Below are 16,762 nucleotides of genomic sequence, written 5' to 3' on the forward strand. Positions count from 1 at the left end.
TGGTCACCACGAGATCGGTTCGCCGCTGTTTTCCTGCTGCGGCAAGTCGAGCGGCGTCAAGGCTCACAGGGACGACCCAACAGCACCGTCACCTCCACCTTCACACATTCTAGTCTACGATGAAACTGTCAGCATTGTTACCCTTTCTCTGCGACCGCATCATTTGCGTCATACTGCTGGTAAGCGCATTGACACTCGGTTGATTAAAGCTAACGTTAGCTGGGGGCTGCTAGCCAACCTAGCCGCTAGCTGACCGAGCAACATCTCCTGTCATTAGACGTGGCTTTTTTTTTTTTTGTATTTGTTTGGGCTGTGACTAATGTGCCAAACCAGTTATTCACAGCATGTCCAAAATTTCATTACAACCATGTTGGGGTCTTAATCATTGTTGCTTATGCGGTGTATCCAAATCTCACACACCTTTTCGGTGTTAATATATATTGTATTCGTTACGTCGGAGTATATTATGTTAAACACATGGGTGCCTGCGCATTGTTCGACAGACGTCAACTTTTTACAGTGCGCTTGTTTTAACGTTATCGGTTGATTCCTTCGCGTCTGTAGGTGATGATCACCGGTTGGTGAATTCATCTGTTGTGGCTCAATCTCATTGGTTAACAACACGGAAATTAGCAGCGCTGCTGTTGTGTTACTTTAGGCCGAACCTGAGAACAGTCAGATTTTCAAGTTTATATATATATATTAAACCAAGCACAATGATGTGCGTGTGTGAATGTATTCATTGTTGTTTTTTTTTTTGATAACACTAAACATTGCAAAATCGTCCTCCCAGAGTAAAAGTGCCTTGTTGCATATGCATAATTATGTCCAACTCTGCTCAACAGCTTTTATAGAATTGAATTTATCACAAAGAAAAGCTTAAATCGAAGACAATAGCAAATTTACTTTCTTTTTTTTACCCCCCTAACCAGTTTTGTTGGCTGAAATAGTTCCGATAGAAATGTGTTCCTATTGTCTTTGAGAAGTCATCTCAATATTATTATTTATTAATCCCGAAATATAAGGAATAAACACTATGTAGTGGAACCTCGGTTCACAAATGTAATTCGTTCTTTGACTCTGTTAACGTTCACAAATTGAGGTAATTGTTCACATTGAAATGAATCGAGGTGCAGCCAATCCGTGCCCCAGAACGAAGTTATGTTCACCTTGTTTTTATCGATGTGTAGTTAAACACAAATACAGTACAATATAGCTAGCGGTATCCACGGTGAACATAATGTGTAGTCGTGCACAGACGGCATTTTAAAATGCAAGAAAGGGAAAACGATTTACAGGGAAACAGTAGACCACGAAGTATTTGGGTACGGTCAACACACTCTCACGGCCACCTTCTTGAGCCTCCTCTTTCTCAGGGAACCAACACAAACATTCTCATCTTTAGCTACCAGGTCCTTTTTTTTCAACAGTTATACATTAAGGCCTCCTAATAACACTGTCACTTGCAGTTTTTACTTTCATTGGCGCTATACTGAGAGGTAATACAGGGCAAAAAAACAAAAAAAACAACTGATACATGCGATGTGTGATGAACTGAGTCAATTATGATTATGCGGCTTTGAGAAAAAGCACAACTGATCTCTGTGTCCATGCTAAGACTGTTTCTAAACTGAAAATAGCGAATAGCCCTAACCCTAGGAAATATTTCCTCAAAGAGTTTGTACATAAACCAAATTGTTAGTGAACTGAAGCGTTCATGACCTGGGTCTGTATTACGTCTGTAACATCCGGGATCAGCAGTAAACTATCCTTGCTGAGTCATAAGTCGACAAACAATAAACAAAGCACTGTTAGCACTTGGGGAGATGATGATAGCAAGGATCCACTTGTAGATGAATATACTTAAAGGATTAGTTGTTAACAATTATTTGTTTTTGGGAGTGTTCACAATTGACATGTTTGGTTCCACTATGACGAATTATGTGGCAATTGCTCTGATAATGTGGTTTGGGTCTCGGCCCCTTTTGTAAAGGAATTTTGTATGTATAAACATACATGTTCCAAAGGCACCACTCATTAAACTATCCATCCATCCACCCGTCCATCAATTCTCTGTACCAGTTGAAATGTTGTTTCAGAGTGTTTAATTCTTTAAAGGCAAGGCAGTAAGACTGGGGATAATAATGTTGCGGAGTGACTCAGGTGGTCGAGTGGTCGTCTCCCAACCTTGAGGGTACGATCCTGAGACCCTGAAACCATGTCAAAGTGTCCTATAGCAAGATATTGAACTCCCCAGTTGCACCTGATGTGTTGTCAGATGAATGAAGTCTCAGCGCCCTTTGCACAATGGTCATTGCACCGGACTATTGCAATATTAGTCGTTCGAACTGCTCTAAGTGCTAGAGGACTCTGCATCTTTTTGCACAATTGTTTTTTGTCAATGTCTTTATGTCCCCAAAGTGTTCTGTAAATTGACTGTTTGTTGTACTAGAGCGGCTCCAACTACCGGAGACAAATTCCTTGCGTGTTTTGGACATACTTGGCAAATAAAGATGATTCTGATTCTGATGCTTGAGTATTTTGAAGGTAGAAAAGCGCAATACAGTGAACCAGCCATTTATAGCACAGGATATATTCCAGAACCACCCGCAGTAGGTTGAAAACCTGTGCAAGAGAGGCCATAAAAAAAAAAAAAAAAGTGTTATCCATACCACACATTTTACATACATTTAAATTATATAAAAACACTTTTAAAAGTATTCCTTACCACCTGTACTCACTGTTGTTTGCTGTTTTTCAAATAAGGGTGTGTCTTGCTTCAAGCTGTTTGTCACTCCCAGTTGAAGTTTACTGTAAAACTGCCACATAAAACAAGAGAATTACATATTGCATATTTAAACCAAAGTGCTCAAACAAATCATATGGTTTTGTCCATCAAAAGTCTGGTCGCTTAATGCTTACAAATGATGCGATGCGCCACACATGACCTAACGGAAATGAGCATATGTTGCGGTATTTATAAACCTAACAACGGCTACTTTAACGCGCACACTTATTCTGCTCAGTAAGAAACTGGATCTCAGACCATTCAGAGTGCATGTTCCCCTCCCCCCCCCTTTTAAAATCAAAACTCTTAGATTACCCTGTCATTGTGTTGTTGTTTTTTTTTCTGATCTTGATCTTTCTCCATAGGTGATGGGCCTTTCTACTCCTGGACAAGCAGAAATCACCAGTCTGGACTCAGCCAACATTGATGACGTCCTAAGTAAGACATCATAGAACAGTGAGCTCTTAAATAACGCTGTCACTGAATTTACACATCTAACTGTTCATTAATGTGTGTGCTTGTTTTCAGATAATGCTGGCGTTTCTTTAGTAAACTTTTACGCTGACTGGTAAGTGACTTGTTTGTCTGCCGTGTACAACTCTGTCATTATGTCAACATTCTTAACAATCCACCACGTTATCCACCCTGCATGATGACAACTGAGGTTGTACAGCAGCCTCTTCCACACAGAGGCAAGATGGCGGCAGCAGAGTCGTAACCGAAAGCTCAAGTATTTATCCGAATGAACAGAAACTAGCGAACTGAGGGAGTAATTTTTTTGTGTACCACTTGACGCAGCCCGTGTACCACTGGATGTGTTCGTACCACGCTTTGACGATCACTGTTTTAGGCAAAAAAGATTTGGCTGGTCCGCTGTATTTAGATTTTCATCCAGTGGAAAGATGATATTGGTTTTTATACGACCACAGTCAGACATTGTTGGAAATGTATTGATTTCAGAGGTAGTATAAATGAAAAATTCAAAGTGAGTCTCCCCCCCCCCCCCATATCCTTCAGGTGCAGATTTAGTCAGATGCTCCATCCCATCTTTGAGGAGGCGTCTAACATCGTGCGGGAGGAGTTCCCTGAGACCACACAGGTGGTGTTTGCACGTGTCGACTGTGACCAGCACTGTAAGTATTTACAGCTCCACCCTTTTTTTCCCCTACCCATTCTTTGTAAAAACGGGCAACTCTTCTTCCTGTTGACGAAAACCATAAAGACAAGCCATGAGCACTTGGTTGATTAAAAGAAACAAATCGCTAACTAACCCTCATAATAGTCATATGTCAAACAAAATACACATCAGCGTCCAATGTTTGGGATCATTTGACACTTAACAAGGAAGCTAAAGTCCAATATGTACCACAAGAGCACGTCTACCATCAGCAATAACCGATGATTTTATGGATGTTAGCTAAATTAATGCAGCCTATCATCACTAGTTCGAACATATTGTAATGTACTTGCAAGTGGGCAAGGATAGACGCAACCGCTGGGGCACTTTCAATCGCCTTATTGAACAAACCGTAGGAGAACAATAAGAAGTACAATAATAAGGACATTTCTGCACTAGCTGCCAATGTCCACAACTCGCACCCAGCACGTTAACAGCCAGCCAAATTCTGCACTCTCATTCGCTGACATCCACGTCACTCGCCAGGGCAGGAACCATCTTATTGAGCCATGCACACTCAGTCACAGATACAACAGTAGACGGTGAGGATGGCTGCCCTTAGTGGCTAAAAATAATACCTGCATCTCACCTGCACAAGTTGTTTAATAACGAAAAATACATTTTTATCGAATTACTTGATTAATCGATGGGCTAATCGCTAGAACACTCGATTCTACAAATACTCAATCGCTGCAGCCATAATCAATATATTGTTGTACAAAATGACTTAGTAAGATGAAGCAATAAGAATCAGGTGAAATAAGGTGTATAGTCCAACTTTTGATTGGTTAATTGATTAATTGATTGCTCAAGAAGTGTGTCTGCATATGTTTGTCAAAGTATGTAATGTGGGCTTTACTACTTTGGAGACCTAAATCAGTGACGTATCGTCTCAAACAAGAATTTGTTGCCACTAAAATGACATCTTTAAAATGCAATACAAATGCTTGGCACTGTCTGAGTATTCTTACTTTGTAAAAGCCGAATTTTGAATTGGAATGCTTGTATTGGCGCATCTAATGTTTGCAATCTAATGTAGCCAATGGGTAAAAGTTCAATTACAAAATACTAATATTGATATCCTTTCATGTGTATTTTTTCAGCTGTGTGCAAGTTGTTGATTAAATGCTCTAAGCAGTTCAGCACCTTTCATGTTACATGCGCGAAATGGATAGAGCCCCCACCCACACACACAAACTGTATTTGATGGACATAGGTACGCAAAGATGGCCGCCACACCAAAGCGCAGCGCAAAACATAGACACAAACCGCCTGCCCGCAGCCTTTTGAGATAAAGCAAATTAAAGAGAATTATTGATGACCTGCAAACTGTTTGAAGACTAATGACAAAACTGCTTCTTCCTGTGAAGCCTGCAGGCTTAGAGACGCCCTGCGGAGAGATTGACACCTGCCACACACATACACGGGCGCACGCACACAACAAAGAGGGAGGGGGTGTCTGCACAGCGAATATTTACCCCTGGTGGGGGAGGGGCAACTTTCATGTGGGAGATCAGAGCTCAGAGCTGTCTGAAGGTTGTGTTTTCAGCCTTTTCATCGGCACTGTCGCCGCCGCTCCTTTGCGACCACTATCCAATCCCCCCCGCCCCACCCCCCCCCCCCCCCCCCACCTGTGTGCGTGCGCTTTACTCCTCTTCATCAATAGATTTCCTTCCTCTTTAACTTCGCCTTCTGTCCCCGTGCAGCCGAGATAGCCCAGCGCTACCGCATCAGCAAGTACCCCACGCTGAAGCTGTTCCGCAATGGCATGATGATGAAGCGGGAGTACAGGGGTCAGAGGTCGGTGGCGGCCATCGCTGACTTCATCCGCCAGCAGCAGGTTGACCCTGTGAAAGAGGTCCACTCCATGGAGGAGCTAAACACTGTGGATGTGAGGCAACAACAAACGTTTATTAATCTTTATTACTGGCTAAGCCTGGTGTAAATACAAATTCCCACAGAAATTTGAAATGTGCCTGCTACCTGTTGCTAACCAGGAATTTGTGACAGATTTGTTGAGAATTGTATTGTACCTCTGTTTGAAGTTTACTTTTACTCAACAAAATAGAAATTGTAATGCCTCCCCATAGTGTTAATTCCAGAACGCACATCCATGGGCTTGTGCTACTGTATATTGCTAAAGCTTACTGAAGTAAGTAGAATGCTAACATGCTAGCAGTCGGTATGCCCACCGATAGCAAGACAGCAACTGGAGTACAAGCAGTGATCGAGCATATTGCTAAAAATTTTACAGCTTGACCTGTGGTCGGGTACAATTTAAAATGAAAATTGATAAAAGGCTAATGTGCTAGCAGTTTGTATGCTAACATATAGCAAAGGGCAACCTGAGTAAAAACATCTTCAGGACACATCAGTACGGATTTTTACATGATGCCCTATAGTCGTGTGCTATTTCAAATGAAAATTGACAAAATGCTTACATGCTATCAGTTTGAAGGCAAACCTGTAGAAAGGTGGCAACCTGAATTCAAGAAGCGATAAGGCACATCAATAAGGATTTTTACATCATGACCTGTAGTCGCGTACTATTTCAAACAAGAATTGATGAAATGCTTACATGCCAGCAGTCTGTATGCGAACAAGCTGAGTCGAAAAGATGCTACCTCAGATTGATGAGGATTGTACATCATCCTCCGCAGTCTGGTACTTTTTAAAATGAGGATTGATCAAATGCTTACATGCTAGCAGCTGATATGCTATTATATAGCCAGAGGTATGAGAGGAATACTTGCTGCTATCGTCTTTAAAACATTTTTATTACGCGCTTACCCAAGAATTTTTTTCTGTTTCTACAGAGGAGCAAAAGGAACATCATTGGTTACTTTGAGAAGAAGGACTCTGACAATTACCGCATCTTTGAAAAAGTTTCCAACATTCTCCGAGATGACTGCGCCTTTATGGCTGCTTTCGGGTGAGTTTTTTTTTTTTTTTTTTACCCCTCCCACAGCCGCTCCAGTGAGGCCTTCACACTGTGACGTGAAAATCATCTGGATGTTCCCGCCCTCCAGGCCCGTGTTCGAGGCTAAGCGCTTCATCGGGGACAACGTCATCTACAAGCCGGTGGGGGAGAGCGTCCCCGACATGGTCTACCTCGGCTCCCTCACCAACTTTGACCTGACCTACGTTTGGGCTCAGGACAAGTGCGTGCCTCTGGTCAGGGAGATCACCTTTGAAAACGGAGAGGTTTGTCATCGTCCCCCCACCCCCCAAGTCGTCGTCATCACTGAGCTCTTCTGATGGACAGTGTTGTCATCAGTACAATCTACGTCTGTTTTCCAGGAGCTCACGGAAGAGGGCATCCCTTTCCTCATCCTCTTCCATCTCAAGGAAGATAACGAGAGCTTAGAGAAGTTCCAGCTCGAAGTAGGTCGGCAGCTCATCAGCGAGAAAGGTGAGTTTGTTTTGTGTGTTGTAGCGTGTGATGTAGAGGTCGGGAAAATTATAATCGATGAATCGACAACTAATCGAGTAGCAAAAGAATCGACACCTATTTTGATAATCGATTAAACGTTTAGAGACCTTGTTTAACTTAAAATTGTCCAAATCCTTGGAATTTCAGCCTCTCAACTGTAAATACTCTTACTGTAGTCCACCATGAAAGCAGACTGATTATCTTTTGTGTTTAATCAGAATAAGACATTTGCAAACATCTGCTTTTACTTTGAAAAACAATTAGGAACATTTTTGCCTATTTCCCCCTCACGCGTCATAGACCAAACCAGTAACTGAATCATAAGCAATTCATGTCTTCATTTTCAGCACCGTCAATTTTAAATGTCATAATTTTGAATAGTGGGATGGGGAAAAAAACGTTTTTAAAAAATCTGATTAATTGAAAAAAAGAATCGTCAGGTTTATCGATTATAAAAATTATCGACCCCCTAGTGTGATGTCCTTTTTACGGAAAGATGTGCCCCATTGTTACTGCCGCAGCTCTGAACACGGCAGTATTATACGCCACAGTTTCCACTTTGTTACGGTGTGCACACACACACACGCGCGCACACACACACAAACACAGTCTGCCTCAGCTCTGAATTTTGCATTAATATACTCCACAGTCTTCACTTTGCTGCAACTGTCCGTTCTTTCTTCCTTCAGTCTCCTATTGGATAAAATTTGAAGTAAATACAGGAAACGATGGTTCTCCATTGTCAATGTGTGTTCGTGTGAGAGCCGCTTTCAGTACGTCGTGGTTTTCACAGTTTCTATTTTAGAAAAGCTGCTGTCGCAAACCGAGCTGCGCATCGACTGTACATCAGAAAAGCAAGAAATAGCTTTTGTGTGAAGCTGTTCTGTCTCGCTCAGGATCGATCAACTTCCTGCACGCGGACTGCGACAAGTTCCGCCATCCTCTGCTGCATATCCAGAAGACTCCCGCCGACTGTCCCGTTATCGCCATAGACTCATTCAGGCACATGTATGTGTTCCCGGACTATAAAGACCTCAAGTAAGTACTGCCGTCTTTGCTTCCTTCTCACAGTTGACCTCTGCCAAGGCAGAAATGATCCTAATTTAGATCACCGTAAAACTGTACACCTACAGTGATACCGATTGTTTTATTTCTCTAGTTTTTGTCACTATTCACCGAGGAAGATGAAAATGTTACAAATCTTTTTACGGTGTAAACAACATCTGGGATCGGTACCTTTATATGGATCTGCACCAAAATCTAATGGAGTACTCCATGGCCCATGCCCCACCCCTCTACAATTTTTTGTTATAATTACGTTTTTGCATAAATCCTGCCAACGTACAAGCAAATACATGGTTGATGAAAACTTGTTTCTTTATTTTGAAAATGAAAACTAACCTCTTTGGCGGAGGTAATTTACACTTAAAAGCCACAACATTAGCTTCACCTACAATCTCATAAATTAAAAATGCCTCAGTTTTGACTGGCACAGAGGTATTGATACTATTATTACTACTATTGTGCTTGTAGTTTAGATTCATTTAAGTGTTATTATTATTACTTTATTAACTTTAGTACATTTTCTTGAGTAAGGAAGGGCAAAATTATTCCATCAGTATGATGTAGTTGGATTGTACTCTACACTACTGTTAACTACAACCACAGTAATAAACATTGTAAAATGAATCCCCTTTACTAGCCAGCATGTCGTTTTTTTTTTAACTTGAACTCTTAAATGTCCCTAATATTTTGGCTTGTGTGTGTCCTCCAAAAAAGTTGAAATAAAACAACATTCTTTATTTTGTTGTTTAATTGGCATCAACTGGTACGTCTGCACCAGTATTATTGCAGTAATCACATCATGTCAAACCGATCAAGCAAATTTAATGAAAGCTGACCACAAATCTGACTTGTGCCTCGTCTCCACGCTTAATGATGTCACGGGGCCACCATTGTTCTCATCTGCCTAAATAAAGCAGCTTTTATTACACGCGCGTGCACATGCACACGCACGTTATCTGCAATTGCACACCAGCCAAAAAATGTCAGGTCCTTCAAAAACGTGTCCTTTATGAATGCGCCAGGACAGCGGCGCTAATGTGACATGATTTGGCGCAGGCAATAAGTGCTAACTAATCCATTCTAATCAAATGCGCTCTTATTTATTCTGCTCCCCCTTATTTATCCTCCTCTCCTCCCCAATCAGAGCCCGATCACATAGACACAAGCCCCGAGGACTGACCGGCCTCGCTCGGCCTAATTGCATCACATCAGCGCCGCGTGTGGCACACAGCTTGAAATTGCATTAGCGCAGCATATGTTGTATGTATGCACTAATGCTAGACACACACAAGCTCCACCGGGGGACCGGCCGCCGCCCTTGTAACACGCAAGCCGCTCATGACCTGTCATTAATAAGATGCTTTTTGGATTAATGCGGCGTCATGTCACGAGTGTCTCTCGTTGTCCTTTACAACGGGTTGGACTGGATCTGTGGAATGTATGCGGCAGTGTTGGAATGTCCCGTGGGTTCACCGTGTGTTCTGTGTGCTGAATCGTTCCAGTATTCCCGGCCAGCTGAAACAGTTCGTGTTGGACCTTCACTCCGGAAAACTACACCGAGAGTTCCACCACGGTCCCGACCCCACAGACAGCACCCCCGGACAGGTCTGGGCGCGCGCACGTATGAAGATGCAAGCAACGTTTAGGCCTTGATTACCTCGCAATCACCAAACACAATCTAATGAGATCCAATACAAGAGCAGTGTTAAAAAAAAAGTTCCCATTGCTAATATCGCTCAGTTTAGAATTTCTTTGAAACCATTTATCGAATTACAAAATCTCTGCCAGGAAGCTTGGCAGTGATAATTTTCCACCACGGACTAATGCTACTGCAGACTCACACACCACTCCGTGTAGAAATGCATTCTCCTCATTACTCCAAGTGGTTATATTTAGTGAAGAAAACCAAAATCACAAGTTCTGACATCAGTAGCTACGGCATTGTACTGCCAAAAACATTACTTTTTGGCATTCCATGTTTGTTGGTACCAGGAATTGAAATTGAACAAAATAAGGTGGTCTAGTATTTAATTTTTTTTTTTGGGAGGCAGGAAATGATTAATGGCATTTCCATTCATTTCAATGGCGAAAGATGATTTGTGTTTTGAGTTACGACTTATAGAGCGAATATTAAGGCACCAATGTACTTTGAACAGAGCTCATAAAATGCAGAGAGATTGTTTTAGCCATGTGACACTCCTCTTAGCAAAAGATGCTCACGTCACCCTTGATGAATTAATTTATTCAATTGCTTGGCGTTTGTGTTTGTTGTCAGGAGGAGGTCAGGGGCGACGCGGCCAGCAGCCCCCCACAGAGCTCCTTCCAAAAGCTGGCGCCCAGCGAGACTCGCTACACCATCCTCAGACGGGACCGCGACGAGCTGTGACCTCAGCCGCCTTTCCTTCCACTCACCCTTTTGGACTCAATGCCACGCCTCGAGGGGTGGGGTGGGGACGCACGTCCGGGGAAGGGGGCTTTGGGTCAGGACACAGGCCAGCGGGACAGAACAGCAACGCCCAACACCCTGACTAAAGAGAGAAGAACAACAACTGGAGAAGAGAAAGAGAGAGAGCAAAGGCCATGACAAAACCATGTTGGAATCACCTTTTTTTTTTTTTAAAGCGTAAATGTTTTACTTTGCATTTTGGTGAAGGGTGAAGACTTAAGTATGGACCTGGTGGTAGAAGCATCAAGAGAAGTGTTATTTTTTTTTATTGAGCTTGTACATATGTTTGTGTTCCTTGGCATTTGTTGATCTAAATTAAATGCGCCATTATTTTTCTTTAGTTGATTCCATATACCCTTCACTCCAGGGCGACTCTCCTCGTGTGTACTTAAAAAGCACAACACGCCATTTTGAAGTAGCGGCATCTTCTTCCTCTCTCCCGGCAAGATTTCTGAAGGATTACAAACATTTGCTACTTGGTACTACTTGTTTGAGCAGGGGTGAGGGAACCTACAAGAGCACTTGATCCAGCTCACCATGCTCACAGAATGTGAGGGATATTGGGCTTTTGGCTGGAATTTCAGGATGTACTAAAAATGCGCTGTAATTGTTGCAAGTGAACTTCATTGAAATTCATCGAAACTGTAAAGTCCAACTGCTCAGTGCTTTAATACTTGTTTCAACCTTGCTGTTCTGTAAGAAGCTAAATGGCAAAATTCTGATCTACGAATGGTCCAAAACAATTCCTGGATTCAATTAGAATTAGTATTTAAACATTCCTCTCCTTCATGCTGTTCACATTAGACATCTCAGACCAAGATGACACCTGATTAATTTGATCAAGAGTACCTCACGATTATGAGGCTTCAAACAGGAAGTGGCCACTGAGCTTGCCCTTGCCTGTCATCGTGACAGCAGGTTACAAGAGACTCGAAGAGTCACAGAAATGCATAAAAGTGGACGTCGTTAGAAATCTTAATAGACGAAACACCTGTTCTGAATTTTGCCGTCCTTGTTTGAGGACTGCAAAAAAGTAGTCCAACATTGAACAGTGGGACATGCAAAAGTTTACAGGTGGTCAAATTAAGTGCACCTACAAACATTACAGTGCATTAAAGATGGTTCAATAGAAAGAATTAAAGACTGAAATGGGGGGAAAGGTTCCCCACCTCGGATTTAATTGCTCAAGAGTGCCAAGGAAGAGAAATAACAGTTTTGCTAGTGGGTTAAATTTTGTTTTCTTGCAATAAAGATGCTTTTCAGATGATTATTATTATTATTATTATTTTTTAAAAAGAATTGTTCCCTTTCCAAAATGTTCTAAATGAGGAGTCGCACCCTGTCATACACAGCCCAAGAGAGCATTTGTTGCAGAGGGCCACGCAATTCTAAAAACTAATAAACCAGAACTTTATAAATACCAATCCCCTCCCCCAATGCCCCTTATATAATTTGTGTGATCGTCATAGTCTTTCAGAAAGGACTTTTTAGAGAAACTGTTGCCCAATCCCTGCACAAAAGCAATGCTAACAAAAAAATTGTGATGGCCAAAGTTTTGACAAAAATTATGAAACAAATTTTTCTGTGCCATGCCACTGAAGCAAATTAACTCCACTGTGCTGTGCGATGAAAGCTGTTTGTAGGCCCAGTGTTTGTGTTTCCTAAGATTCCAACCATGTCTTTGTACACGTGTAGTTCGTGTCAGAACGAGGAGCCCTCTTAAAAAAAAAAAAAAAAAAAAAAAATATTTTTAGTATTTGTATTTAAAAGTGGACTTGTTCAGATTTAGGGGACTTGTTGCTCTGTTTGTACTGTCCAACTGAGGCCAAGAGACATTGTGACATATCAGCCCAAAGAAAGGGGGGCAGCGGGGTACGGGCATTTTCAAACAAGTCGTCTCAAAAGGGGAAGACTTTGAGAACGAGATGACGATTAAAAGTCATTTTACAATATCTTGTCTTTTGTGTGCTCTATATTCACATTTAAACATTTGATGTAGCTGACAAGAAGCTTCAATATACAAAGAATATGGAGCACATTACTCCCTGAAGTGACCAGCGCATTGGCACTTAGGCGTGTTGTTGTGCATAGGCTATTGAAATAACATCATATGAAGACTACTGTAAGGTTAGGGTTTATAATTATTTTGCAGCAGTTTGTCATAATGGGATGACAATCCCTGCAAGAAGACAACATGACTGGATGCTTCCTTTTTGCACCAATCTGATCCAAGAGCTGTAGCCAAATTCTGACTTTTAGAAAACACGGTGTGTCCCCAAAATTGGATATCATTTCATAGTCTAATAATATAGCCAATACTCACTCAAATGATGTAAGATTTAACTGAGATGTGCTCGAAATTGTCCTGAGGTGTGAATGTGAGCGTGAGTGGTGGTCTGTATGTGCTCTGTAATTGGCTGGCAACCAGTCCTGGCCGTACCCGACCACTCGCCAACACAAGCAGTATAGAAGCCATCTTCTATAAATGTAATGAAAAACCTAGAGTGATGACATTTGTAGCATTAAAAATATATTTTTTTGCATTATAATATGCTGGAACACAGTCAAATAGATGTGGCTCCAAGTAAAAAAATGACTTGGAGCCAGGTTGGGTGAGTAGATGGGTTGCTTCAGCACAGATTGTTGAGTTGTCCCGCCACAACTCTCGCCTCTTCTCGCACACTGAATGAAGCAAACACCGCATGTTTTCTTTGAAGACGTGCTGGTTGATTGTCTCACCCACACTGAACGGGGAAACTCGTAAGGGTAATATACCTTTTTTTTTTTACCGCCGGCCACAAAACAAAATGGACAGCAGGCCGCAGATGCCCCCCCCCCCAGGCCATATTTAGTTTAATATTAGTTTAAACCATAAAGTAGTTTAGTAGTTTTTTTCATTTAGTAGTTTAAACCATAAACTGAATTTTTAAATTTTTTTAATTTGGTGTTTCAATATCATGGATTTTTGCCTACTGTGCATAAAACAGATGGATAATTTGATGAGTGGCATTTTAGTTTTATTAGGAAAGACATTTTTGTCGTACAGTTCTTATATTGGATATCATTAGATGGCGGAAAAGTCAACAAACTAGGCAATAGTTCTTATAGGAGAGAGCGTTCATTTCTATCAAAGTAACCATGGCATCTCCATTTCATATTTAACATGAGGCTGAGCACACAACTATGTCAGTTTGACGTAGTTACATTAAAAAGTATCATTCCATACATCGTAAATACAAATGGATTCACCTCCGTAATAGTTTCGCAGCTCACAAGGACTATCAGGCGTCCCGTGGCCGGCCATAAACTCCGCCGCTCACTCTTCCTTGCCTGACCCGGCGTCAACCGGTGGCGCCGTCAGCTGCTTCATCTGCAGCGCTAACAGGCTTTTGCGGTGACTCTTGACCAGGCTGCCCCCGGCGAAGCCCAGGGCGCTGCCTCCCACGGCGGCCATGCCAGCGGTTTTGAGTCCGATCAGCAGGCCCAGCGGACCCGCTAGGGCGCCGCCAAGGAGCGCCCCGGCCAGAGGAAAGATGGCCAACTTGTAGCCCACCGCCTGAAGACACACAACGCACACACGTCACCACTTAATTCAATCACATTCGCATAGATTAAGTTTTCGGAATCCGAATCACTGGTTCAGTTTGTGAGAGTTAACATTTATGAAAAGCGCACGAACATCAAATAAATCCAAAATATGAAAAAGGAATACTAAAATTCAAATATCACTTTAAAACAATTTTTGTAAAAATAAATAAATAAGGCAAATTCAGCAACAGTATATGGGCTTGAATTCACTTTCTTTGTTTACCTATCACAATCGGGTCACCAGGCAGCAATGACTATCCATCCATCCATTTTCTGAGCCGCTTCTCCTCACTAGGGTCGCGGGCATGCTGGAGCCTATCCCAGCTGTCATCGGGCAGGAGGCGGGGTACACCCTGAACTGGTTGCCAGCCAATCGCAGGGCACATACAAACAGACAACCATTCGCACTCACATGCACACCTACGGGCAACTTAGAGTATCCAATTTATGCATGTTTTTGGGATGTGGGAGGAAACCGGAGTGCCCGGAGAAAACCCACGCAGGCACGGGGAGAACATGTAAACTCCACACAGGCGGGGACGGGGATTGAACCCGGGTCCTCAGAACGGTGAGGCTGACGCTCTAACCAGTCGGCCACCGTAGCAACGACTAATTATACAAAATTGGATCAGCTGAATTTTAACATGTGGATTCACCCACATTTATCAGGGAGGCTGAGATCTGTTTCAATACTCAAAAAGTTCTGCCAACGTACATATTTGGTGCCTTGCATTCATTGCAGATTGCTTTTTCACCCTCAAAAAGTACATCACATTAAAAATTAAATTGGAATTGTCCTCAATTTTTGTTACTTGAGTAAAGAATGGAGTGAATGCAGCTCATTACTACCCACCTCTGCAAAGGTGGAAGTTATCAAAACCTACATTGTGACTAAGCGTGCTGTGCACTTTTTGTTTTGTTTCCTATGTGGATGATTCGGAGCCATTCATTTTATTGTTATTGTGCGAGGTGGCAGTTATCACTGGTAACTGGCGAGAGGAGCAATCACATGAATTACACGACACAACTCGTGACTGCGCGTGCTGTGGACTTTACTGAATGGATTTTATTTTCCTCGTACTGTAGTTCTGTGGATTTCTTTTATACAAGGTGGCAGTCGCCATGACGAGGGAGCGTGATGACACATACATTAGCCCCATGTATGACTAAGGACTTGGATTAACCCCAAAAGTAAAGTTAAGATCTTCTAGTAGTCTTTTGCTGGCATTTTTGTACTCACATCTTAGAGCACACGCCATGATATTCAGAGAGCTCCAACAGCATCAAAGGGGATCTCATTGTTCAAAAGGTACCAGTCAGGTGAAGGGTACAAAATAATTTCCAAGGTATTAAATATACCATGGTAAACTGTGAAGACAGTCGTCATGAAGCAGGGGAAAAAATGGCACAACAGTGACATTACTAAGAACTGGATGTCCCTTTTCAAAACCGATGAAGAGACCAACAACCAACAGCAACATTAAAGGAGCTGCATACACTTCTGGCAAGTACTGGCTGCTTAGTACATGTGACAACAATCTCCTTCATATGTCTGGACAATGAGGTAGGGTGGAAAGACATCAGCCGTACCTTAGGGGAGGGGGGGGGGGAAAAATAAAATAAAAAAAATAAAAAAAATTAAAAAAAAGAAGCGTGGCAACATCTATCAAAAAACCTGTGAAATCTCTCAAACAGATGTAAATCAAGGTTGAACTTTTTGGCCATAATTCCAAAATACTCTGCATCACCAAAACAACATCATACTATACAGTGAAGCATGATGGTGCCAGCATCCTCCTTTGGGGATGTTTCTCTTCAGCTGACCTGGATTTTGGGTTTATCAGAGACACTTTAAATGGTGGCCGTTGTGTGCTAACTCCCTTTTAACATCAGTTTGATTGGAATTGGTGAATTCTGAACATAGCCACATCCCTGTTTGACAAGGGTATGCACACTTGTGCAAGCACATTGTCCCAATTGTTTATTTTTACTTTCACTCTCTAAAATATATCTGCCCCCCCATGGAATAGTACAGGTTCTATAGGTCACCTTATTTGTATGACAAAACATTTGAACAGGGGTGTGTAGACTTTTTATATCCCATGTAGAAACACCCATTCACATTCGCATCATCAGTGAGTGAGATGTTGAGCGAGTGAACCACTGCAACGTTAGTGACGATAAAATATATACACTGTGTAAACATTGCAAAAAAAAATAATAATAAAATAAAAAATTCACAGAATAAATGAATCAAGCTTTCAT

General features: G+C 42.0%; 2 protein-coding genes and 1 long non-coding RNA gene across 3 annotated transcripts in view; 1 reads left to right on the forward strand and 2 right to left on the reverse strand.

Moving 5' to 3' along the window:
• Positions 1–12,861, forward strand: erp44 (endoplasmic reticulum protein 44). Its single transcript, XM_061674863.1, has 11 exons — positions 1–179; positions 3,154–3,226; positions 3,317–3,356; positions 3,806–3,921; positions 5,672–5,856; positions 6,782–6,897; positions 6,995–7,169; positions 7,266–7,377; positions 8,295–8,436; positions 9,966–10,068; positions 10,739–12,861. Exons 1-11 carry the CDS (start codon positions 120–122, stop codon positions 10,847–10,849), a joined length of 1,233 nt encoding a protein of 410 aa, XP_061530847.1. The 5' UTR covers positions 1–119; the 3' UTR covers positions 10,850–12,861.
• LOC133401645 (uncharacterized) lies at positions 1,952–3,216 on the reverse strand. The gene is made up of 3 exons (XR_009768450.1): positions 3,104–3,216; positions 2,742–2,819; positions 1,952–2,625 (listed from the first exon to the last, which is right to left on the reverse strand). It is a non-coding gene; the product is annotated as an uncharacterized LOC133401645 (long non-coding RNA).
• stx17 (syntaxin 17) overlaps positions 9,001–16,762 on the reverse strand; it is a 22,464-nt gene continuing 14,702 nt past the window's right edge. Inside the window, 2 exon segments of the mRNA XM_061674864.1 lie at positions 9,001–10,991; positions 14,159–14,465. Of these exon segments, the coding sequence (XP_061530848.1) occupies positions 14,226–14,465 (240 nt within the window). The 3' untranslated portion in view covers positions 9,001–10,991; positions 14,159–14,225.

This window comes from Phycodurus eques, chromosome 4 (assembly GCF_024500275.1).
Source record: "Phycodurus eques isolate BA_2022a chromosome 4, UOR_Pequ_1.1, whole genome shotgun sequence".
Classification (NCBI taxonomy): Eukaryota; Metazoa; Chordata; class Actinopteri; order Syngnathiformes; family Syngnathidae; genus Phycodurus; species Phycodurus eques.